The 26,428-nt window shown below is 40.9% G+C and overlaps 2 protein-coding genes across 2 annotated transcripts; one reads left to right on the forward strand and one right to left on the reverse strand.

Moving 5' to 3' along the window:
- Positions 1–4,745: 4,745 nt before the first annotated feature.
- LOC119739098 (C-type lectin LmsL-like) lies at positions 4,746–5,201 on the reverse strand. Its single transcript, XM_038213931.1, has one exon. It carries the CDS (start codon positions 5,199–5,201, stop codon positions 4,746–4,748), a length of 456 nt encoding a protein of 151 aa, XP_038069859.1.
- Positions 5,202–5,341: 140 nt separating this feature from the next.
- Positions 5,342–26,084, forward strand: LOC119739099 (ankyrin repeat and SAM domain-containing protein 6-like). The gene is made up of 16 exons (XM_038213932.1): positions 5,342–5,359; positions 7,362–7,473; positions 11,848–11,894; positions 12,992–13,811; positions 14,679–14,723; positions 15,181–15,385; positions 16,568–16,671; positions 17,130–17,296; positions 18,010–18,247; positions 18,688–18,737; positions 19,505–19,663; positions 20,125–20,344; positions 21,227–21,338; positions 22,496–22,779; positions 23,396–23,463; positions 23,836–26,084. The coding sequence occupies exons 1-16, from the start codon at positions 5,342–5,344 to the stop codon at positions 24,040–24,042; spliced, it is 2,856 nt and encodes a 951-aa protein (XP_038069860.1). The 3' UTR covers positions 24,043–26,084.
- Positions 26,085–26,428: the final 344 nt, after the last annotated feature.

Genomic DNA, 26,428 nt, shown 5'->3' on the forward strand with positions numbered 1-26,428 from the left:
TTTTTTATTTATGTGTACACATTATTACTCACATAACATTATGAACGTCTGCGTTATTTCATTCACAGTAAGCCTACATGCTGCATAGACCATTATCATATTGCGGTTATCTTTCATTTTTCCCATTCAAATCAATGTAACCAAAGCGAGGCTGAAAGGAAAAATAGTCTGGTTCCTTTTTGCACAAACCCCATTATCATTCAGAACTGTTATTGGACGCAGGGAACATGACTGAAATGGTGGCAGCATGATAAAGGCCTATTACAACTCGCTACAGTGTCACATTTATCCTCTATCAAATAAATCAAACCGTTCTGATACCAAACATTTTTTTTAATTAGATATTTCTCAAATCATTTCACTGCTCACGAGCAGTGATATCAATGTCACTTTCCTTGCTAGCCACACTTAAAGGGGTACTTCTGCGAGAAAGTGCCCAGTTGGGCTCGAAAACGCATTTACCACAAAACGATTAAAGATTGTTTAATTAAGGTAGACAAGCTTTTACACAGTTAAAGGGGAGAGTGAGGTAAAAACGACGGTCTGGGTAAAACGGCAGCCCCTTGAGTATGAATACATAACTATAAAGCAGGGTAGTCTAACAATAGTTGCTTTAAAATACTAACCCCAAGTCCATCCATTTCTGAAAATTACAGCAAAAGCAAATGTTGTATATTACTTTCATGATGGATTCGTAGTGTAGAGTTTCTTTTCTTTATTCCGATACCAAAGTTAAAACTGAAGTAAACTTAGTCACCAAAAAAAAAAGGCTATAACATATATTTATGGTGGTAACAAGGGATAGAAATATTTATAAGAAGTCGATGGGGATAGATGCTTTAACTAGAGTACTCATATTTACGCTATATTTTTACAGTGCTATATTACTTTAATACTTTATATTCTGTGTAGAGAAGGGTCTTTCAACTGTTTATTTATATAGATTTATTTCAATACTTAGATTTTATTTAGTTCTTAGCTTTATTTATACAAGGAAATGTCGAACTTTATAAAAGGAAATGTCAAACTTAATTTAAGGTTTGGAGAAGTTCTATAACTATTTTAGTTGTAGTGATGATGCTTGGTTTTTATTGCAGGATCTTCTACAAGTCAGTTTGGTGTCGGTAGGTCGGTCCCTGAAAAATTTAGCAAAAACGAACCCCCTAAGTTTCCCATAAGATACATAATTTTACTTTAAAAATAAAATGAAATACTTCACAAACATTGTCTGTAACAAGTTGTGAAGTTGATTATGCAAGTTTTGTCAATGTAGGCAAGATAATTATGTGCAGTAATGTTATAGTCACATGGCGTGTCACGTGGTATATAGCGCGCTATATTTTTATGGAAAACTAAGGGGGCTTATTTTGGTCATTCACTGGTCTTTCTCGTCTGAAATCAGATGAACATCCATCGTTATATAATATATAATACTCTCATTGTTAGAAACACATGTACAATTTATTTGGATTCTTAGTTTCTCATAGTTTTGTTTCGCACATTTCGCACTGTATTGAAAGCAATATATTTACTTGTAACCAAAAGTGTATTAGATTTATACTGGTTTTTGTCATGGTATTTAGAAAAAAATTGCAAGTACTGACACAATTTGTACAGAAGTTCACTTTAAATTTGATTTTAATGTAAATTCATACAGTCTGTTGGCAAAGTTTATCCAATAATTTCTGAGTTAATGGTCTTGGATAACGACTGTTCAATTACTCCAGTAAAAAGCATAGGCTCCATCACATGATATCTTTTGTATAGGTATTGCATATTTTTTTCTTTTAAAGCCAGAAAACAAAAAAATAAGAGTGCAGATATTTAAAGCTCCTTTCACAAACTTAACAATATTTGTGTTGTTTGGTTGATTTCCGATTACTTTCCCCACTGCATTTTTGAATGAAAGAGAACAGTAGCAATTAACTTAAACTACACGGCAAGTCTTTTTGTTTTTCTTCACAAAAGATTGGAATAGTTTTTAAAAATTCCAAAAATAGTCAAATACAAATGTAAGGGGAAGTTGCATATCTCTCTTAATGTAAAAGTGTGAAAAGGTCACTCTCCAAAAGAGTAAATCTCCTATTAATTCCACTCCAAAATAGTGAAACTTTAAAAAAAAAAAAAAAAAAAAAAAAAACAACACTCCAAAAGAGTGAAAACCACTCAAAAAAGAGTGAAATTTCCACTCTTTTGAGGAGCCATATAAGAGACAACTCTTTTTAGACTGGTCTCTTATATAGCCTATGGCTTCTCGAACGGGTGGAAATTTAATCTCGGAGTGATTTTCACTCTGTTGGAGTGATTTTCACTTTTTTTAAGAGTGATTTTCACTTTTTTTGAGCGGGTTTCACTCTTTTGGAGTAGTTTTTATGACTCTCGGATTGGTTTTATAAGGAATTCAATCTTTTGGAGAGTGACATTTTCACTCTTTTACATTTAGAGAGAAATGCGTCCAATCATTGCGTTCGAATCATGTTAAAGCGTACGCAATATGAGGTCACACAAGGCTTTATTTGTGTGATTGGTTTAAATTTATGCAAATTTATGCAGTTGGAGACAGAAGTCGAAATAATGTGTGCCATCTAGTCACCGTCTTTTTGTTCATGGATTATCTGTACTGTTTCCAAAGACTGATGAGTGTAATTTTGGAGATATATAAATGAACAAATTGGTACTGTTTAAGGAAAACTACAAAAGTATTAATCGACGTACAATTTAAAAAAGTGCATTTGGGGAATTTTGTTACTGCGTAAGACTTGAAGAAGAAATATATTTTTGTAATGAATGTTTAATTTGTATAAAAATAATGTTTGAATCAAATAGGTGTTTTTATGATAACAGTACATTTTGGTGCGATTGCTTCTTTGTTAGATAAGTGATACAGATTGTATTTGCAAGAAATTACCTTGAAATCAAGGAGTAAGACTTTATAGTACATTGTATATAGTTGGGAAATGTTAAATTACTCCCAACCGTAGTATAAATAGGCCTATTTAAAAAGCTAGGGAAATTTTAAAATGTGCAAACAATTAGTATAAGCAACTCGACAAAAATTATTGAGTATAATTAACAGCGTACTTTACTCAGAAAGAAAACAGACAATTAAACACTGGATGATTTTTAAAAAAATGTATATACAGCCTTTCTTTTTAATAACAATATTATTTCTGTATTGCTTCATCGGTGTGTGTATCGATAATTTATCCCAATTCCCAGTGATCTTTTTTTGTTTGTAAGGGAATTCAGTTTTTGCTTAGATGTACGATTCGGACGAAACCTTAGCATAAATGATACTGCGCCAAATCAGAGGAACAGACATTCAAAGCCACGGCAGAACGTCTGATATATCGATCGTAGCATGTACATTTTATGCGACCCCGCGCGCCAGCCAATCGGAGTGGTATTTAGAAACTGTAACGTCATTTCGTTTAGAAATGTGGACTAATTGGTCAATTTGGCTGCCATGTTTTTGCAATGTAACAACGGGTTACGGAAGACGCGATGTAACGCGCCCGTTGAATGGTCAGAATGTCGAGGTCACGACGCCATCTTACTTTGCATAATAATCGCCGAATCAGCTCGCATTATCTTGGATATTCCATAGACTAGGCATTTGTGTGGTTTTGGCAAATGTAGCACACCCTCATATAAATGTTGGTACCGATAGATAGACCTGTCATGAAGCTTTTTCGTACATGAGCTCTTTCTCATGGGAACTCGTTGGCTCACATGAGAATCACGTTGACTTGAAAGAAGACTAGACAAGCCTGGCAAAGCTGGTCCCGAAGTGCAAAAATAAAATGATATTCATCATTGCTATTGACTGGATATCTTCATGCAATAGACCTAAGACATAATGACGTCACGCTTTGTTTAATGTGCCTTTTCCTGAGGGAGCCAGGTGGGGACAATTGGCGTGTGATTACTTAGATTACTATCCACAACCAAACTTTGCCAGTGTTAGCCAAAATGCCATTTGATTCATGGTGCGGTACTTCCGTCAAATGAAATTTCACTCCGAACCAATTGTACCTAGTGAAATTCATAGAAATTGAAAAGATCTCATTTAAACTCGCGTTTCAACTTACGTGATTCTTTTTTCAAGGCTTCCAAGTACCGATGTTTTTTGTTAATGTTGATCAGAAGAAATAGAAACCCAAGAACTATGCATATAACTATCGAGATATTTAACGTTCATAAATACCTAAGACAGTTTACCCATTCCCATTGGTCGAGATGATGAAGACATGGTTTGCTGGTCTTAAACACTTTTTTAGTGTCACATGAAATTTTGATTCCTATGAACTCCTTGCAGTGCCCTTACCGTTTTATTGGGTGAACGTTCACAATCCGCACGTAGGCGTACGTACTACCAGTGAGTCAGTATTCCATAGTCCTAAATTCGCCTCGGGTAATTATCAGCATTCCAGACTCCAACCAGTCTTAAACATAGTGTTTAACACCTCCCAAGCACATTCCCTCCTTATTTTACCAAGATAGCAGGTCTCTAAACACAAAATGATGTCGTGAAGTTAATTGAGTTTTGAAAAGTCAATATGTTTGATTATATAGGTACGTTTGAAGATGTTCCTTTTTATGTAGAGCCATCTCCACGGTTTCGAATCGTATACGGTTTCGAATCATATAGCGGATCATATAGCTCCTAGAACAGACAAAATCGGGCTCATTTTTGAAGTCAAACGGTCAAACCACGCGAAAGATTGTGTAACGGTCTTGCCGGCCTAGAATTTACAGACGAAGGTTTGCTCGGTTTCGCAAGGTCGGTCATTCATCGCTTGAAACCATTCCACACAGTCGCCGTCGTAGCTTGGTTGTGCCTTTTGCCAGCACAGCGAGTCTGCAGGGGAACCATCGACCCACTGAAAGTTTTGACCGCTGTTGTTGAATAATCCGATCCACACAGCTTGCCCGCGATCCTCAGCATACTGGCCAATGATGTGTTTCTCCTCGTTTGCGATGGACGCAAGGTGGACCATCTTCCCTGGATGGGATAGCATCTGGCAGTAGCGCTCAGCATCAATCCAGGACATTTTCTTGTCAATCCACTGGTAGCAGTGCGCGCCGAAAGCACGCCAGGGCGGCGGGCAGTACGGTGCGCTACATGTAGCTGACACGATTGTCGGCATGATCAGAAATGCTGACACCGACATTAACATGAAGAGACCAGTGAAACTCATGATGTGTTCATCAACTGTGCTCCGTTTAACTAAAAAGATGTACTGATACAAAAGCAATACAACAGACTAGTGAAGTCTTACTGTGTGCTAGCAAAGAGCCGTTTTAACTTATGAGCGTCATCAGCACTGAGTTCGTTTAAATGGCGCGATCACCGAGTGTGATTATAATCGTTTCGAAGCGCTGCTCCTGTGATTAAAGTAATCCATCCCTACGTCACTTATATCTAATTGACAATCTTTTTTTTCTTACTTGCTAAAAGCCTACAAGTAGCTGGCACGATGGTCATATGATACGAAATGCTGACATCGACATTATCGTGAAGATACCGAGGTCATGTGTCTATCAAATCTGTTTTTTCCCCTCGAATACAATAAAAGCGCTAGCAAGGAGCAGTTATAATCAATAGCACCGAGTGCGTTGTTTGGGTGCGATCTACGAGTCGTTCTAGTAATAATAAAGTCGTTTTACATCGCAGCTATTGTGATTAAAGTAATCAATCCATACGTCACTTATATCTAACTGACAACCTTCTGGTATATACTTATACTTATAAGACCAAGGTCCCTCAATAAAACAAAGCTCTTGACGACAGCGGCCTTTTCCTGTGTATTTGTTTACTAAGTATCGCCTCTGGAAATGAGAACGCTCATTGGATCACTTCGTTAGTCCAGGAGCGCTTCATTTCCCCTCGAACTCAGCTTCCCCTCGACAAAACAGAACGATCACTTTTGGGGCTACTTTTACTACACCACTCGAAACAGTCAATATTTGTATAGTCTAGTATAATGTATTTCAGCAAGGTTTTTTTCATAATAAATCGGTATTACGTTTTCGGGCTATTTAATAATAGCAATGTTATTTACCTTTAAAAAATTAACGCGATTATATCGTACCGTAATATTAACCAACAAGGAATTATTGTTACATAGGCTATTAGCCCATTTTGGGGGATGACCAATTTTTTGTTACACCCTGTATTATTAATTATCATGCAAGTTTTGTCTAGATTCTTTTGGAGAAATCCGAAGCGGTTACAGATAGGCTTTCATTGTACAATATCTATAGTAATGATGAGTAATACCTCAAGCTTCCTCGAGGGTTCATTTGATGAAATATTTTAAAGTATAATGCCCAAGAAATTGGATAAGCAACACTCAATTTAAATCATTGAGAAAACATTATGTATAATTATTGTAATACAAGTCAATTAGGTAGAAAATAGTATACAGGAGCGTCGCTAGACCACTTTGAATGGAGGAGGTTAAAAAAAACGACAGACCATCCGTGCTTAAGGGTAGACAGGATTATCCCCGTCACCTGGCCTCCGCAAAATCGAAGGGGTGGGGGGGGGGCGGTGTGGAGGGGGGCAAGACACCCTCTTCCCATAGGGGCGCTATTCAAAGTAGACGATCAAGGACACTGTCGCACAACTGGCAATCTTCTCCGGGCACATTTGCCGATGGCCGGACTCACAAATGTGCCAACTAGGCGGGACGATTTTGGCCACAAAAGTACTAATTAGCAAGGGGGCGGGTGGGGTGGTGTGGGGGGTCACACCCCTCTAGCGACGCCCGTGCAAAAGTAATGTTGAAAACAATGACCGCAACTTTTATTTTTGAACATAGAATGTGGTAAAATGTTTTAATTGTACGCATTTTTGTCTGTACAGGCTTTGTAAACAAAGCACGAAAAAATGAATTAAGGAATTGAAGAAATCTTCGCTTTACTTATTACTATCTACATAATTAACAATATTTTTCACCAAAGCACTGGCCTGACACTCAATTAAAATATTGCCAGATCAAGTCAGTAACATTTTCAAAGTCAATAATTAAGGTTTGTCCATTTCATTCGAATTTCTCATCCCCGTGCATCCGTTCTACGGCCTACAATTTGCAGACGAAGGTTAGCTCGGTTTTGCAAGGTCGGTCATTCATCCCTCGTATCCATTCCACACAGTCTCCGTCGTAGCTTGGTGATTTGCTGGGCCAATACACCCAGCTTACAGGGGAACCATCCGTCCACTGAAAGTGAACGCCGTTGTTGAATAATCCGATCCACACACGCCGGCCGCGATCCTCAGCATACTGGCCTATGATGTGTTTCTCCTCCTCGTTTGCGATGGACGCGAGGTGGACCATCTTCCCTGGATGGGATAGCATCTGGCAGTAGCGCTCAGCATCCATCCAGGACATTCGCTTGTCAATCCACTGGTAGCAGTGCCCGCCGAAAGCACGCCAGGGCGGCGGGCAGTACGGTGCACTGCATCCAGCTGATACGATGGTTGGCATCTGAAATGCTGGAGAGAATAACGTCATCATGAAGTCATCAGTAAAACACAAGATGCTTCTGTCAACTGCTCTGTGCTTTCAGTGAGTTTCACTCGTACAAGCTAGACTACTGTAGTCTTACTGTTTGCTAGCATGGGGAGCAGTTATAGTGCGAGCGCTAGCCGCACTTCGATCTCTGAATTAAAACAAAATGCCGACGTGCAGTATTCGTCACTTATATCGCAATTGAAAAGCTTTTTTTTTGAGTTTTAAGACCAAGGACGTGTATCAAGTGAAAAAAAAAACCGGGTGAGATCACCATGCACTGGCGTCCCCCGGTCAAAAATATTGGGGGAGCGACAATTGTCTTACCACGAAAACCCAATCACAGCTTCGTAGAAAACAATTCAACAACCAAAATGTTTAAAGTTGTGTTAAGTTGAAATACGCTTTGGCCCCCGTCAGCTAACGTACACTACACGGCGCATTTGAACAAAATCCCCGACCACACATTTTGTAAGATTTATGTTGACAAATTAAGTTCAAACCACCCACATATCAAACTACGTTTGTGTGAGGAAACAAATCTTACAAAGGCAGCTATTGAGATCACGGGATGAAATCAAGCAGACTGAGAAAAAAACACAATTTAAATATAGGCCTAACAGTCAGTGCCAGTCACATAAAGTATATAAGGTACTTAATACTTGCATTATACACAGCGGCTTTATACAGATTTGTTTTAGGACTCCAGTAAAATAGGTGAATACCATATGGAATATGAAATTCTCAAGCCTACCTGTCATTGCTGACAGCATCAGAACCAGAACTGCTACTCCGTCCATTTTCCCGCGGAAATCTGAGCAAGAATGCATTAGGTTGGCAGTTTTATACCTTGACTCATAAATGGCATGATGTCACAGCGAGAGTTGGATTATTGCCGTGTACAAAAAAAAAATTCACACCAGGTCACCTCAGAAGCTACGCAGCCGCAGACCATCGAACAGACTGACGAAATTATCCGCCATGCAATCAGGAGTGAAACTTCAACTTGGGAACGAGTGACTGGTTCAATTTCACAGCATGGGCGGGGCCAATGCTGGAATCGAGTAAAAGGGGCAGACGCAATGAAGCTCCCTATTATAATTGTGTTCAAAATTAAACCTTGAAGCCCACCGCGCATTTTGCAAATTATACAGAAATCGATATGAAACTAATTAAATGGCACCGAGTGCGAACAAAAGCTCCTTCTGGTAATAATGTACGCATGCAAAGACTTCCTTGAAGCCATCAAGGTTCGGCCCAAATTGCAATAACGTTCTGAATTGCAATAAGGCACACGGTCCAATTGCATTTACGGATTGCCCTTGACATTCACAGTGATCGTGCTATTTAGAGAAAAAAAACATAAAATACCATGTTGTATATGAAATATTCTTCATGAAATTCATTCGCCTGTGTTGAAAAAATAAGGAAACCTGGACCAACTGGCTAGCAGTAAACAGGAGCCTTTTCATTACCAGGCTTCTGCCGCATTCACATAACTATACCGTCCCTCAGCTAGCCAGTCACGGCATATCCATGGGGGCTGAGGGAGGCAACTTGCCCCTTGGTTTTGTAATTTTGTTTTTAACATGATTATGTTTTGTTTTATATACGATTTTAAATTTAAGGCGGTTTGGACGTCGATGCAATAAAGTCTTAATTTTGCCCCTTGCAAAAAAGCTGGATACGCAACTGTCCCTATGATCCCGTGGATCATGCAATTTCCCTAACTTGGCTTCACTTCTGGAAAACACCACTCGAAGTCGTCAATATTTGTATAGGGCCTATTATATTAATAATTTATGAGTTCATACATGTATATAATAATCGTCAATGAGTTCATAACGGAGTCTTATATAGCGCACGTAAATCTACCAACAATTAGATACCCAAGACCCTGGAAAATATGTCTATTATTAAAGAAGGTCAATAGAGTGGCATACCCTTGGTCGTTTATGGATTCATTAAATATGCATTTAGCCAGTAATAAGCCACACAATACCGCACAGCCTGCATGCAACGTTATAGACCTTGGGTTATGCTTGATGTCTTTCCAGATCCTATATCATATTCGGAAGACCATCTTTCACAGCGAGGTATAGGATATAGGCCTACGCATAAACGCGTACGCCTTCCGCTGTCTTGAATCTTTTTTTTGGGGGGGGGGTCCGATATGGCCACAGCTAGTTCAATATATCTAGTGTTGGAGGTTAAATGCTCGAAGAATCCTTTATAGTGTTCATTTGATTCAATGAAACATTTTATGTTCATACTTCTAATGAGGAATAACACCAACAAGGTATGGGACCAAGAAATGAATAAGCGCAACTTCAATTAGTATATTGAAAACAACAGGCCTGAATGAAATAATTGATAAAACAATTAAAGAAATGGCCAAAAAAAAATCAGCCATCAGCAAGTACATGGTCATGTGTTCAGATTTACACAGTGATAATGTGCACTGGGTGCATTTGGACAAAGCTTGTAATGAGTCAAATGTAAAAATGCACTCTTGAGTGAAATTTCGCATTTCACATTTCACTCTGCCCACAGAAACTACGAAATCCAAGTTGACAACATGGATCCGATGAGAACAATGACATTTTTGGCGTCATACCTTGTCAAAGCTTGATTGACCGAAAAAGCTTGCGAAATTTGTTCGAACTTCCTGTAGCCTATACGGTTTGCAGACGTTGCTTGAATTCTCAAGGTCGGTTACGCATCGCTCCAAACCCGGCACAGTTTCCGTTGGAGCTTGGTTCACCGGCCGGAGTGCGCTGTGTTGTGGGACTTGAGTCCAGGACTCGGTCTCGAGTCGGACTCGAGTCACATTTTTTTCGTGACTCGGACTCGATTCGGGTCACATTGGAAAATGACTCGGACTCGACCATGATGACTCGGACTCGAGCTTGGTGACTCGTGACTCGAGTCACTTTTTTTAGGGGGGGGGGGGGGGGGAGGGGATGATTTTATTGAGAAGTCAATAAAATGGACCGAAAATAATCGCACATTCTGGAAATTGTACATGTTCATTTTCCTATTCAAGAATTCCGGAAGCGCGCCAACAGGGGTGAACGCTCAGGATCTAGGTTACAACAAAGGTTCACGTTCACGTTTAGGTTCTAGGTTCTTAATCGACTGACATTGCATACCAAATTACCTTGTGGATTGAGCAGTTTTTTGTCCTTAATAGCAGAGCCATCATAGTGAAGGGGAAATTGACAGCGAAATTATCAAATGAAGAGACCGGTAAAACGCATGATGTTTCTATCACCCCTTCTTATCATGAAATGCACCGATACGTAAACTTATTAGACTTCAACATCATGGCAGTTTACGGAGCGATATGCAAAGAGCCCCAGGCCAAGTCCATCGTTAACTCCGAGTGCGTTTTTTTTTTTTTTTAAATCATAGAGCGTTTTCCGAGTCCTTTTCTAAAGTCGACTAGCGGCGCATCTATTGTAATTAAAGCAATCCATCCCGTGTCACTCGGGTCTATATCTGATTGACAACCGAAAATTACTTTTGCAAGGACGCGTATTCAGAGAAAACAAAACTCGGCTTTACAATGAGACCAAATTCAATTTGTGTTATGTCACTGTCACTGCGGAGCATGCACATAAAAGCATCCACACGCAATTTTTAAGTTTCTTTTCGATCACGGCACTTGCTGCAGAATATGTGTTTTAGGCCTATATTATTAGGCCTGTTGATAACTTTCGTACAATGAAAACAACTAAGTCGCTTGTATTTACATGTATAGTTTTTTTTTTTACTGAAACCTTTAAACTATACCTTCACGGTCCTTCTCAATTAATTGTGGATTGCCTGTGCTACTTCTTAAAAACAAAATCGCCTCGGGACACAAGGGCGGATCGGGGGGGGGGGGGGGAGGCAATTGCCTCCTTCCCAAAACGAACCCAATTCTTTTTTTTCTTTAGCGACGTCGCAAGAAAGGCAGGCACTGCGTACACGACCATCTTTTCCTCAAAACAAATTTGTTAAAGTGGTCAGAAATTGCTTTAGATCGCACACAGATCGCGTCTAGACCGTGAATCCGACCAAAATGTTGCCCTTCAAAGCGGGCCCCGGCCGAACCCCGTGAGTTTTGGACCCACTTTTTGGGGAACAAAAATTGTTTTTGGCCTCTCCCCCCCCCAAGAAAAGTAAATAAAAATTTGTTCTGGATCCGCCCTGGCTGCCTTAGTCAACCCCATAATAGAGCTGTAATGATCAACCCCCAACAACCCCCCAAATCGATACGATCGAACGCAAACGGTTTGCCGCATTGTTGAACGTGCTTGCAAGTTATTGATTCTCACAACAAAAGAAAACTACGGAAACTTTCAGCAGTGTATGACGTCATCCATTGGTCTGGTATCCTGCTCAAAGGGTATACTTACAGGCACTGTGCAATTTGGAGACCTTACTCGTCTTCGGAATTTGAGAAACAGGACGGCACCAAGAAACTTCAATAAGTTCAGGGACGTAACTTTTTCGTACTACGAATTTCTTAATAATCTTTGTGATTTACACACTTTGTGGATAACAAGAAAGGTATGGTTACTCTGATGTGTAATCACATGGATATCTGTGGAATATTTATGGGCAAAGATTTAGTAATTAGGCCCCCTAAACTAAACTTGGCACGGCACTCGCAGCGCTGAATCCCGTGCCGTGCTGTGCCCGCAGCATACTGATTGAACTAGGCCTTACCTCCGTAAATAAAGGCCACAATCATGACAATTGGAACCCGAAAATGTAGAACTTTGTCAAGTTGTTATTTTCACATTTAGACTTTGTTTGTAGTTAATTTATGCTTCAGAAGCACACTCGCCCTCTTTAAAGCGTTAGAATATTAAATAATATTCCCCCTTTTTCAGACGTGACGTCTATCTTCCCCCCTATAAATAATATTTTGTGTAATTTCCAGGTTCGTTACTTTGAATGCACACGTTGGCGTTAATGGCATATGTAAATTCCAACACGAAATTACACGAAAAATGGACGTCTGAAAAAGGGGGGATTAATTTTCGGGCGCCTTATTTTTTTCAGATATCCATGTAATATTTTGTGTACAAAACCTGTAAATTTTGCATGCCTTATATAGCCTACCTAAATTCCAACACGAAAAATGGACGTCTGAAAAGGGGGTGGGGGGAATTAATTTTCTGTGTAATTTCTGTGACACACACAACGTGTATTTAACATTGACTGAAAATGACAGGAAAAATGTATTCGTACTCTGTCGTGTCCAATGTAAACAACCTTTTTTCCCCGTTTTTTTTAGGCTGTAATTCACTAACATTCCAGTAAGGTATTTCGTGATAATTTGGTAGGTTTTTATTTTGATGTTTGCAAATGTTGTATATATACTCCCTTTAAAACTAACATTATTGAAAATGTTTTCAATAAGGACAGGATGCTTAATGTATTATTTTTGTTACAGAATGCAGATACTGCAAGATGTATAGCTTGAGATACTAAAATGTGACCAAGGTGATGTGAATGTCCTTTGGTTTGAGGAGACGCATCGGTTAAAAGGCCTCATCCTGTATGAGGCGATGGTGGATTCATTAGACCGACAGCGGCAGTTGTTTGCAGCCTGTGAGCATGGAGATTTAGCCTCGGTGCAGGCCCTTCTAGACCAAGATGCCAGCGGATGCGTGGATGCCGACGGGGGCGAAGGCTTCACCCCTTTACAGATGGCCGCAGGGAACGGCCACGAAGACATCGTCCGGCTACTGCTCATGCGGGGCGCTTCGCTGGACAGGCAAAACCTGTACGGATGGACAGCCCTCATGCAGGCTGCCAGTCACGGCCACGCGAGCATTGTTGCGCTCCTGCTGCAAAACAAAGCAGATCCCAACGTCAGGAACAAGTTTGGCGCCACCGCGCTGACCGCTGCGGCGCACTACGGTCACCTATCCTCTGTGAAGGTCTTACTCGGTTGCGGATTCATTGATTTGAACGAGAAGGAGGGGGCTAACGTAGGCCAGGCTTTCACCCCGCTCATGGTGGCAGCCCTGAGTGGGCGGGACCCGGTTTTAAAAATGCTCCTGGACAAGGGGGCGGATCAGTTCCAGGTGCACCGACAAACGGGATGGACGCCGTTGATGATGGGAGCATTGTGCGGCCACACCAGCATTGCTGAGATACTGATCGAGACTCGGGGATGCGATCCCGACGTGACCAATACCTTGGACAAAACTGCCCTGGAGATTGCAATACTAGGGAATCATCGAGATGTACAGAATTATCTGGATCGCAGGACATCCAACAGACCAAGAATTTGTAAGTTAAAATTTGTAACATGTTTTTTAGTGTTTTGTACTGTTCGTTGCAAAACATATTGAAAAATCAGACTGCCACACATTGCTAGGTGATATGGCCATTTATTTATGCCCCAAATGCCTTGTATTGAACTTTAGAAGAAAACAAAATCATGCAACTTTTAACTACATTCTATATATAAATTTGCGCAACCACATTGTGAACATTCATGGCTCGTACATATCGAACAGGGCTCACAAAATTGAGGGAAAAAATAAAATAGTTGCCCAAATATTTGTTCCAGTTTACAGACAATTGATATTAATATGTATACAGAGTGGTGCAAAAAGAAGGAAACCCACTTTTGACAGCAATTTTCACCTACTTTTCACCTAAATTCAATCTAAAGGTATTAAAATATTGATCTTCAAACACAAGTGATGAAAAAATGATTGCAAATACATATTTTGTCTCTGAGAATATTGTAGTTTCAAAATTTCATGTGCCAAACCTGTTTGTCCACGGACGGCTTTATTCCATCCCCTTGACTGAGCTCCGGAGCTTGATTTGAAGACAAAAAAAACTACCTTAGTATGTGGACAACAGTGATTTTGATGACAACTTGTATTCAAATTAGCATAACAATGTCACTATTCTTGCAATTTTTTTACAGATTTTTTTCACCACGCATGGTTGAAGAGCTATACTTCACTACATTATAAAACAAAAAAAAAGTTCAAATAAGTTAAGTAAGTAGTGTAAAATTCCTGTCAAAAGTGGGTTGCCCTCTTTTTGTACCACCCTGTAGAATTTCAAGGGATGTTGATGTATTATTGAAATAATTAATGGAAAAATGGTCTGACTTATAATTTATTTGCTTCCATACAGCAACAGAAAATAGCAAGCCAAAGATAATCGAAGCCACAGAAGCAGGTATTTACTCATGCGATTTTCTTTTTTCTTTTTTATTTCTTCGTAATGATTTTGATTTTAGTTTATTTTAGTAAAGGTTTGCACTTTTCAAATAAGAACAAAAACTGGACAACTGAAGTGCATATGTATAAGTCGTCAACTGAGTTATTTATTGTTAGAGATACATGTACGAAAAATGAACTGATTGGATTGTTCTGAGATACATATTAAACAGATTAACCCAACCCCCCCCCCCCAGCAGGTTTTCTCAAGGCACCCTGCCAAATCCAACAAAATGCAACTTGGCTGAAATAGAACCCTGCTAAATGCAACACATTGCAACAGTGGATTCTGTTGCATCGTGCAGTGAACCCAACCCATACCAGCCTTGGCACCAAATTTAACAGTGCTGATGGGTCAACATGTGTCCTGTTCACCATTTGAACCATTGTTCGCATTTTGTACATTTTGTTGTCAGGCGACATAAAACTCGTCCAGCTCATTCTGGACGGGGATCCAAAACAGTGCAATAAGTTGTCACCAGAGGGCGCTGCACCTCTGATGGTAGCCGCCATGATCGGCCGAGGGGACATTGCCGAGCTGCTGGTACAGCGCGGTGCCGATGTCAACATGCAGGACGCCAAGAGTGGATGGACGGCCCTCATGCAGGCCACATTTCATAGGTAGGCTCGCTGTCAATAGACTAATCCATTAGGCCTTGCCCACTGGTGCTTTATACCCCCTATGCCTTTTTGCTAGGATGTAGCCTCACTCCTGCAAAATCCTCCAATTGGCCTCATGGAAAAATAGCATATAGCCTCAATCCTGCAAATTCCTCCATTATTTCTTGAATATGGTCCGTGCAGGGGTGACCACTGCCTGAATCCTGCAAAATCCTGCAGCAGTGACTGTCATAATGTTGAGGCTTGGCCAGTGACATCCTGGAGCAGTACGGAGGATTTCAAGCATAATCCAAGCCTATATTTATGCATGGCTAAGCAAAAACAACAATAGGTCCGGCCCAAGACCTTGACAAAGTGCATCCTACAAAAATCAGTAACGCACTTTTGCCATGTAACCTCAATCCTCCAAATTCCTTCACTTTGGCAAAGAGGATTTTGAAGGATTCAGGGCGGTTAGGGTTAATGCCACACTGCATGCTCCAGCTGCATGCATCGTATGCAAGCAAGTCGGAAATTAATCATGTCTGTGATTGGTCAAGACTTCAGGGGGGGGGGAGGGAGGGGCTTAGTGGATCAATTTAGGCCAAAAAAAAAAAAACAGTTCTGCTTCCGGTATAAACCCAACCTACAATGTACCTTGATTTTTTGACGTGACCCTAAAGATTTTATTGGCAACCTTTTTACATCAAAAACGCTTGTAATATTTCTGCTGTCCGTATTTGTTTGTTTGCTTACTTACAATAGCTATTTTTCAGAATGAAACCTTCGTTGTTTTTTTCCGATGCGATCTGCAAGGCTTCGCTGCAGCAGTGGTGAAAGCAAATGCATCACGCATGCAGCAATGTTAGACCGGTTCCCGCCACGCGCCAAAGTTAAGGACGGGAACCAATCTATGTCCGACATAGTGTAACACGTCAAATTTGACATCGTAAAACTGCCAAACGAACATTGATGGAGAAAGAAAAATAGAAAATTTCTGCAAGTTAATTTACAGAACATGATCTCGTTTCTATGTATGTGTCTTCCATTTCAACATACTTATTTCGAGGTTGTACCGCTATCTATAATTGGTATTTATTGAGAGCAAATATCCACCAGAGGAAATACGCATAAAATGCGTTCCAGTGTAAAATTCACGCCGTGGTCCCTTTTAATAATACCTGATATCATGATATTCCACAGGAGGAAGGAGTTGGTGAAGTACCTGATAGATGCAGGGGCTGACGTCAACATACAGGCTAAGGATGGCTGCAAGGCACTAGACCTGGCGTTGGTCATAGTCATGAGTGAGTTGTTATACAAATGCAACAGTTTGGTAGGGAAATGACTGGTCCTGAGTTGTTGGCCAATTTAACTTCCTTCCAAAACGAAGTGGAGGGGGGAAGTCAATATCAGTCTACACCGAGGGACTAGGAATTTCCCGCTTACTTAAACCCTAACACCCTCAGCATTTTTGCTAGGATGCAACCTCAATCCTGCAAAATCCTCCAACTGCCTCCATGTAAACACTGCATACAGCCTCAGTCCTGCAAAATCTTCCGTTATTTCTTGAATGTGGTCCTTGGAGGGGTGACCACTGCCTCAATCCTGCTTAATCTTTCAACAGTCACTGGTACATATCTCCGATAGATTGATAAACAAAAAGCGAGCAACTAAATCTCATCCACCTACCAAGATTGTTACTGTTTTAGTTTTTTTTATATTTCAGTGACAGGTTTTGTGCTTAAATTTTCTTTTTTTCCAGATGAGAATGAAAAATCCGACAATGAACTCATATCCCTTCTGGCTGCCATCACCATGCCGACCAAGAACAACAAAGCGGTCAAAGGTCACAGTGTGGGGTCGTCGACCTGGTCTACTAAGACCAGCATGAGTCAACTAAGTGAAGACTCGCAAAGGAATGGTCTAAAGGTACAGTGCAGGGCTCACTGTAGAGCTACAGTCCAATTGCGATAACTCAAATTCGGATAACTCAAAACTCTGTATGTCTCGAACTAATACTCCTTTCCCATCAAGAGAATAGGATTTTATGTACATGAGTATCCCCGTAACTCGAAATGCCCGCACTGGTACCTCCGTTTATCTCAAACTTTTGTTCGGCCAGTCCATAAGAAAGTGCTGCCTAACAGTCGCAAAGAAGCATAAAAAGATCGCAAAACCTTTTTCAGGAGTTATACTGTAAAACACTTTGTGTAAGGATGCGGCATGCACGATGCCATTGTGATCGGATTCCCGCCCCTTAAACTGCAACATATCCTGGCTTTCGAGTTAGTCTAACGACTCTAATCGCTACCGCTGGCCCAATTGTAGCCTGCATGCGGGCAGTCCAATCGCTGGCTGTTTGCAGGGGCCATGTGACTACTCTGGAAATTTCTGAGGATGCGCACGATTGTAAAAATTTTCGATTGTCAAAATTTAAATTTAAGATTGTAAAAATTTAAGTTTTGAATTGCAGCAACATGTAGACTGAAGTCGGTAACCTTGGACACATTTGTGTTTGAAACCCCCAGAATTCCAATGTTAAAGCGCCCTCATTCAATCAAGAAGAATCATATCGAAGTGTGAGAAAGTGATGTTTTGAAACAAATAAACTTGTTTCACTGTAACTCTGATTTTGAAATTAGGCATGGTGGTCACGCATGTCCAACCGCTTTCGTAATCTGAAGCTCTCTCGCACCTTGAGGGCGGGCTTGTCGTCCACGCCCCTGACGCCCTTTGAGGATGAGAACCACCTCTCGCCCAGTGCGACACTGAAGGTATCCCAGGATGCAGTCGTCAAGACGGCCCCGGAGGATGATGGGAGGAATCGGAGGAAGAGCAGCCGAGAGGGGGGTTCGGAGCTGAACCGATCCCGCAACAGTGGTAAGAAGCAAGTCAGACTCTGGCTGAGGAACTTGTCATTTAAAAAAAAAGTTGTTAACACTCGGTAGGTTTTGTCAGGTTACAAGCGACAGAGCCATGGGCCTTATTCACAAGTCCGCCATGTTGAATTGAAAGTGAGGTAAAATCTTCATTTTTTGAACTTGCGAAGAGAAATGAAAGCATGTACATTGCTAAATAATTAAAGTCTGCTTAAATGAATAATTTGAAATTTGTAATTAAACATTCATTAATATTTTAAGCCAGATCAAAAAAAAAAATTAAAGTAAAATAAGGCTGCATAAATAGTCCAGCGCACACAACTACAACCAAGAGTTAGTGAAGGAACGCGCACGCAGCACAGGGAGTCAAGGCTGTGTTTCTCACTCTGTGGTCGAAAGGGGGAAGTAACTGTATTTGCTACCCTTTTGTTCTGTCAACAGTTGGGCGTGATAGTGGTCTTGATGTCAGCATGCAGTCTACACAATCCATGGTGAGTATTGCCTAATGCCTAATCAATTGAAAGAATAAAGAAGAAATTGTTATTTTTGAAACTTTATTTTGTGTTATTTGTCACTTTCTTAACTGAGAATTTGAATTTTGTAGAATTAAATCCCAATAAAAGACTGTGGGTGACAGGCGGCAAGCTGCCTCCCCAGCAAAGCCGGCAAGGCAAAGCCTTGTTTACTGATTAATAGAGGTATTTCCCCTTAAAAATCACATACTTAATGTGAATACATGAAGTATAACATTGAAATGAATTGTATCTTGTATCTTACACCTTCCCAGTCCATCATGTCACCATCCAGCCATCAGCCTAATGAAATTGACCAATGACAGAAGTGTATTTGACTCATAAATATGTATGAGGTGTAATTAGGTTGTATCTTGTTCCCTGTCTGCCCAGTCCATCATGTCACCATCCAGCCAGCAGCCTAATGACATTGACCAATGACAGAAGTGTATTTGGCTCATAAATATGTATGAGGTGTAATTACGTTGTATCTTGTTACCTGTCTCCCCAGTCCATCATGTCACCATCCAGCCAGCAGCCTAATGAAATTGACCAATAAAAGCAGCGTGTTTGGCTCATAAATATGTATGACGTGTAGTTAGGTTGTATCTTGTACCTCTTTCCCCAGTCCATAATGTCACCATTCACCCAGCAGCCTAATGACATTGACCAATGACAGAAGTGTGTTTGACTCATAAATATGTATGAGGTGTAATTACGATGTATCTTGTTACCTGTCTCCCCAGTCCATCATGTCACCATCCAGCCAGCAGCCTAGTGACAAGCTTCTCCCTGTAGTCCCTCCGTTCTTGCCGCCTCCCAGCTTTGAGTTGCACACTGCTGATAGGTCCAGACGATCCCACCACACCCCCAAAGCCTCACTGACGAAGCTTGCTAATGGCCAGGTAAACTATCAACAAGATGAATAAATTCCAGTCTTGGGAAGTTCGGCAGTGCCACCCAGAAAGCTCCAGGCTAAGGCACACTATTTGAACTGTACTGATGTTGTATCCATTAGAAGTGGGATTGGTAGGAAGGGTGTTTAGATGATGCATCTGGTCACGGGCGTCGATCGGTGGGGGGCAAGGGGGGGGGGCATGTTTTAAAGTGGGGGATTTATCGTTGTGACCCCCCACTTTATGGCAAGTTGTGCAGAATCCTACAACTAAAACTAAAATTACAGTGAGCCTATTGCAGGTAAACTTCTCAGTAACTTTTCAGATATTTTAGAAGTAGGTTTTTCGCAGACAAAATTCCATCCAGCTGAATTTTGTGTATTTATAGCTGGTTAGCAATGTAGCTATCTGACCAACCGTGCATTTACTGAGTCAACAATTCAGATTTGTTTGGACCCCATGTACCCCAGGGTGTAGGAGCCACCAGACCCAGAGGCCGGCCACCCACCAAGCTCATGTTCTCTCGCCGGTCAGCGAGCACCAGTGGGATCAGTCCGTCCAATTCAGCCCATCTGAGTGCCACGGCCAGCCCCGACTCCTCCGCTGAGGCCGGTACGTTGAGCAAGGCATTGGTGAACGCGAGGAGAACCAGTCTCAACTTAAGGGAGGTGGCTGGTACGTCCAAACTGAGTAAGTAGGATCTTTCTGTGTTAAACCTTGGTATGTCATCCAAAGCCTGTTTGTTCAAGTGAAGTGTTTGTGGTTTGAAATTCAAGAGGTCTTGGTCTCTGAAATTGTTACAAGCCATTATCATCTTTGAAGTCTTATCATGCATCTGGTCTGCACAGTAAGCCAGGTTTAGCCCATTCATAGATGTTACTGGGTAATCCTATACAATAGCACTGCTCGGCTTACAAGTGACAGACAGTCAGTCAATTTCATGGCTTGTTTTCATTGAAGCCCAATAGGGAAGATACAACATTTGCAAACATCACAAAACGAGATGATCAAATTATCACGAAATACCTTACTGGATTGTTAGGGAGTGACAGTCTAAAGCATCCTGTAAAATCGTGGCTCCTGGTGTGCTGACATTTTCTAGAAAAACTGTATTTTTCCAACGCTGGTCGGCCGACCACCGTTGGAGAAACCTGGCTTTTTTTCAAAAAAATATTCCTGATTTTTCATTTTTAGTTATTCTGACTTTTCTTTGCAATTGATTACACACCTGTGAAAGGGTACACGCCTGCTAGACTGATTCTCTGACCGTACAATTCCCCAAAGGGTATTAATTGCTCTGTTTCATCTTAAGTGGGGCCAGGGAATCAGACTACAAGAACATGATAGGTTTTCTTGGTTTTTCCAACATCTACAAGCCCAAAATGTGAAACAAGTCAGTTTCAACAATATTTTCTATAACATACTAATCCTCCAAATCCATTTTTTCCCTGAAAATTGCAGCACAAGCAAATGTTGTACATTCCCTTTAACTCGAAAACAGAAGGTCTTACAAACCTACTCAAACTGCTGAAAGATTGACTTTGAATATTGAATTTGAAAATTCCTTGATAGGTTCAGTTGCCGAGCCGTTGTTTACCCCAGTGTCATCCCACTCGATCAGACATTCATCTTCCAACCGAGAACCGTCCATCCAACAACCATCTACCAGCACACAGCATGCAAGGTGAGCATGAGACAAATTCAATGTGGATTGAAAGGAAGTACAGGGTTTCCCCCAAAAAAAACCTGAACCCTCAAAGTTACCTCTTTTTCACAGCTTTATAAAGCATAAGTCTTATTTATTTTGATTTGTCCATAAACCTTGTTTTGTTAGCTTTAATACACCGAAAACGTAATTCTGATCGGTTCAAGACTTGTTGAGTTGTGGCTAATTAAACAATTAAACAAAGATACTGCTTTTTCATTTTATCCACGCTGTCTGCTGTTTGACTGCTGCAATGCGGGTGGCATGGGTGGCTTGTGCGTAAAGCGCTCGCCTCTCACCAAGGTGACCACGGTTCAAATCCTGGCCGTGGATCGCATGTGAGTAGAGTTGTGCGTTGGTTCTCTCCTGTGCCACGAGGGTTTTTCTCCGGGCCCTCCGGTTTTCCTCCCTCCGGAAAAATCAAACACTTTCGATCTCAGGCTGTGCTCCTTGGTCATATATGGGTCGATGTGGCCGGCAGCCATAGGCGCCTTTACGTGCCAGCGGCCTGACCACGTTGTAGCCGGGTCCTTCGCAATTCAGCATACCAGCTGCGAGTAAGGATGATTAGCTTCCCAAATTATTATTATTATTATTATTATTATGCGAACAGTGGTCCGAGATTTACATCTTTGAAACAACGAAGTAGAGGGCAGAGCAGAGCAGCAAACATCTAAGAAATTAACCAAAACAGTTGTTTTTCAGGACTACCATTTCTATCCATCTCCAAACAGAGGAGATGACCATTGCTACAATAAAATATAAAATATACAAGAACCAAATAAAGATAGAAAGATTTTTAAAAAATAGAAGAAAGAAAAACTACCCTCACACCAAATCCATCACATTCCTAATAAATGACAATTAAGACCGTGGATGAAATGAAAAAGCAACACTTTTTTGAATAGGCCATAACTCAATCAATGTTTTTCTGATTAGAAATTTTGCTGAAAAGCTGATGAAGTACACTTTTCTAATATGGATCAATATTTCTGATGTATTATTAAAAAGCTGAGGGGCTAAACATTTTAAGTCACTTGTCTGGTAGAACCACCCAGCATTCTGAGAACCCCCCCCCCCCCTCCCCCAGAGCAGCATGAAACAATTCATTAGTGTTTGTAATTTTCACTTGTCAGGTTGCCCCCACTGCCCGTCACTCCACCAAATGCCAATCCAGCTAGTGCGAGCTCGGCCTCCTCTACCATATCCGGCCCACTGACCCAGTCCAAGCCCCGCCCAGTCAGTGGGATGTCCCGCAGCACCTCCCCCACCCTGACCCCTTCCCCGTCCCCCACCCCTAAAGTGACAGGCAGGGTGGTGCATGCCGGACCGCACCCTGGCGACATCATCAAGGTAGGAGACAGGAGCTCCTCTCCTACGCAGAAGAAGACAAGTTCAAGCAGCGGAATCAGTGAGGACGGTAAGTCTAGCCCAGCCTAGTCTTGGCAGAACGATTCAAATAGTGTGCCTTAGCCTGGATTTTTCTGGGTGGCACTGCCGAACTTCCCAAGACTGGATTTGGATTCTGTTGCCCTGACGCGGCCCGTCCCTAACAAGCGCGACCGAGCCATCGTGGCGATAGAGGGCGCTATCAACAAGATGAATCAATTCCAGTCTTGGGAAGTTCGGCAGTGCCACCCAGAAAATTCCAGGCTAAGGCACACTATTTGAACTGTACTGATGTTGTATCCATTAGCATTGTGGTCTTGTGGTATTGGTGTCAAGACTCGTGTGCGATGGTAGGTGTGTTCAAACCCTGATAGGTATAATGGTGCTTGTGTTGTGTTCTTGGGCAAGATACTTTACGAAAATTGCCTCTGCATCCAGAGTATAAATGGCAACCTGTGAGGTAAGAGACCAGATTGTGAGGTATTGTGAGGTAAGAGACCAGAGTTCATGCTGCTGCAGAAAACTGGTCTCGTGGCCTGATGAGCAGGGGTAATAATTGTGAAGCACTTGGGGAGTAAAGTATAAAGCGCTATATAAGTACCACATTATTATTATCATCCTATCTTTGTATCTTTTTTTGTTTCAAGATGAGTTGTCCGCTCTGTTTAGAAAGCTGTCTTTGGAGAAATATGCACCAATATTTGAAGAACAAGAGGTGAGTTTAATACTGCATTGCATTATCCCATTGGACTGATCATCGGGCCCTTAACCGATCCATGAGGAATACTGGTCCCGCGATTTGCACAGCTTAATTATGTTCACTCTTTAATACTTGGCACATTCGGGTGATTTTGGCAGACAAAATTTGAATGGGGGATTGTGTCAACCAATTTGCCGAATGACCAGTGGGTGCTGTAATGCAAAAAAGGCACAAGACATCTTGAAAATGTCTGCCGAAGGATGAACAGTTCTGGGAAGATTTTAATTCGGGCTTAATTTGTCTTAAAATATGGACCCCTTGTAATTGATATCCCAATTTCTTTCTATCGGCTCAAAAATTTGGACCTTTTCCCTCCCAACTTCCCAGGTTGACATGGAAGCCTTCCTCACCCTCAATGAGTCAGACCTCAAGGAGATGGGCATAGCCACGACAGAGCCTCTGCAGCAGATACTGGGTGCCATCACGGAGCTGAACGACACAAAGTATGTCAGGAAATATCCCCTGCCTGACAGGTCAGTAGAGGTAGGATATAACATGGGCTCAATGACTTCTAGGAAGGACTTCAGCTACTGACAGCAACTATGTCAGGAAATATCCCCTGCCTGACAGGTCAGTAGAGGTAGGATATAACATGGGTTCAATGACTTCCAGGAAGGACTTCAGCTACTGACAGCAAGTACGTCAGGAAATATCCCCTGCCTGACAGGTCAGTAGTGGTAGGATATAACATGGGTTCAATGACTTCCAGGAAGGACTTCAGCTACTGACAGCAAGTACGTCAGGAAATATCCCCTGCCTGACAGGTCAGTAGAGGTAGGATATAACATGGGTTCAATGACTTCCAGGAAGGACTTCAGCTACTGACAGCAAGTATGTCAGGAAATATCCCCTGCCTGACGGGTCAGTAGCGGTAGGATATAACATGGGCTCAATGACTTCCAGGAAGGACTTCAGCTACTGACAGCAAGTACGTCAGGAAATATCCCCTGCCTGACAGGTCAGTAGCGGTAGGATATAACATGGGTTCAATGACTTCCAGGAAGGACTTCAGCTACTGACAGCAAGTACGTCAGAAAATATCCCCTGCCTGACAGGTCATTAGCGGTAGGATACAACATGGGTTCAATGACTTCCAGGAAGGACTTCAGCTACTGAGTGGATAAGCTCGTCGGTGGAGTTCAACGTTAAAACGCCACTAACCGTAAGCCAAAAAATCGTTGCTAACTGCATCGGAAAAGTCTGCAAGAGGTAACAAGGCATTTTGATTTGTGCTCATGCTTACATCTTGTAACTATGGATTTGTTACATGTAACAAAGAACACCGGCTGAGGTACCTGCAGCTAATAGGATTTATTGAGTGGATGCTGGGACTCGGGCTTTGCTAGAATCTTTCGTATTTTTCTTTTTTTAACACTGCCTGTTTTCAAACAGTTTCTAGGGCTTGTGAGTGATTGTTTGCAAAAACAAACAAGTTGGAAGTACAGGAAATTCATCCATTATGAAATTTCTTAAGGAATTACAGAAGAAAAAATAGACAAGATGCAAGAACATTTTGTGAAATATGAGGCGTTGAACAGAAAATTATAAACTCAGTGCAGAGGTGGCCCTCATTAATTTTATGTAAAGAGTACTCTGTGCCATTTGTACACCAACCAGTGTGTGGGCACATTTGATATCTTGACCTTCACATACTACTGCGATTTGTGAGACATAGGGATAAACAGTTGATGAATAAGGGGATAATGTACATGTAGGTTCACAATACATGTATTTACTATGATACAAATTGTATCGTTATCTTTGTAATGTGATACATATATTTTAAACAGCGGCATTGTTACATACCTAGTGAAAAGGCATAAAATGCTAACACGGAGTCCATATTATTAGTTTAAAGTGTTTTTCAGTTTCTTCACAATTTTTTTTGTTATGCTTACTGCATATAACACAAAACAAGTGCTGCAACACTTACTTTTATTTTGTATGTATGAATATGTATACATGTACATATATATTTCTGTTTCAAACAACCAGTGAATCATTTTGTATTACTGAAGTTTAGATTTATATACTTAGTACCAGTTTCCAAAGCTGTATTTTTAGTACATTGTAGTTAGTATAGGATTTTGTATTTATTTTTTTGTACTGTAAATTATTCGTAAGTACTCGTCTTCAGCATTCTAAATCAACTATTTATTTGTTTCCTAATATCTTTTCTACCTCGGATAAGAAAACAACATTTGTTTTCATGTTTTATATGCAAAAACCGCATTCTTGGAGTGGGATGTGCATACAAGGTAATATTAATAAGCGTAAATGAAAATTTAACAATTTTTAGCAATCTCAACCGTTCAAGATTGCAAAAAACTTCTAAAATAACAAATAAAATATTTAAATTTTTCAAGCGACCAACAAATAACTATAACAAGGGACAAGTATAATCTAAACAAAATTGAACAAATGAACAATACAAATAACCAGTCATGTTGGCTTTGAAGGTAATGTCAGTTGCTTTTGCATCAATTTCAGAAATGGATAGATTTGGGGGTTAGTATTTTATAGCAAATATTGGTTACACTGAGCTGCTTAAAGTTTTGTGGTCATAGATGCTGAAGAAAAAAAACAAGAAAAAAATGCTGTTCTGGTTGTCTGGTTCCCTGACCCTACTTCAGACAAAACAGATCAATTTATAGACGTCGGGGAATTGTCAGGTAGGGGATCTAGACTAGCTGGCTTGCACCCGTTCATGGATGTGTAACCGATTGCAAACAAAATGTGGACTTACTAAAGTTGGTAAATTGGAGTTGGTAAACGGTAGGCCGACCGTTGTTGGAAATTGATACAAAAATTCCACTTTTCTTGAAAATGACAGCACACCAGGTGCCGTGATTTCACAGGATGCTTGAGACTATTATTCACTTACAGTCAAATGAAGGTATTTCATAATAATTTGGTAGTT

This window comes from Patiria miniata, unplaced genomic scaffold (genome assembly GCF_015706575.1).
Source record: "Patiria miniata isolate m_02_andy unplaced genomic scaffold, ASM1570657v1 HiC_scaffold_30, whole genome shotgun sequence".
NCBI classification, from domain to species: domain Eukaryota; kingdom Metazoa; phylum Echinodermata; class Asteroidea; order Valvatida; family Asterinidae; genus Patiria; species Patiria miniata.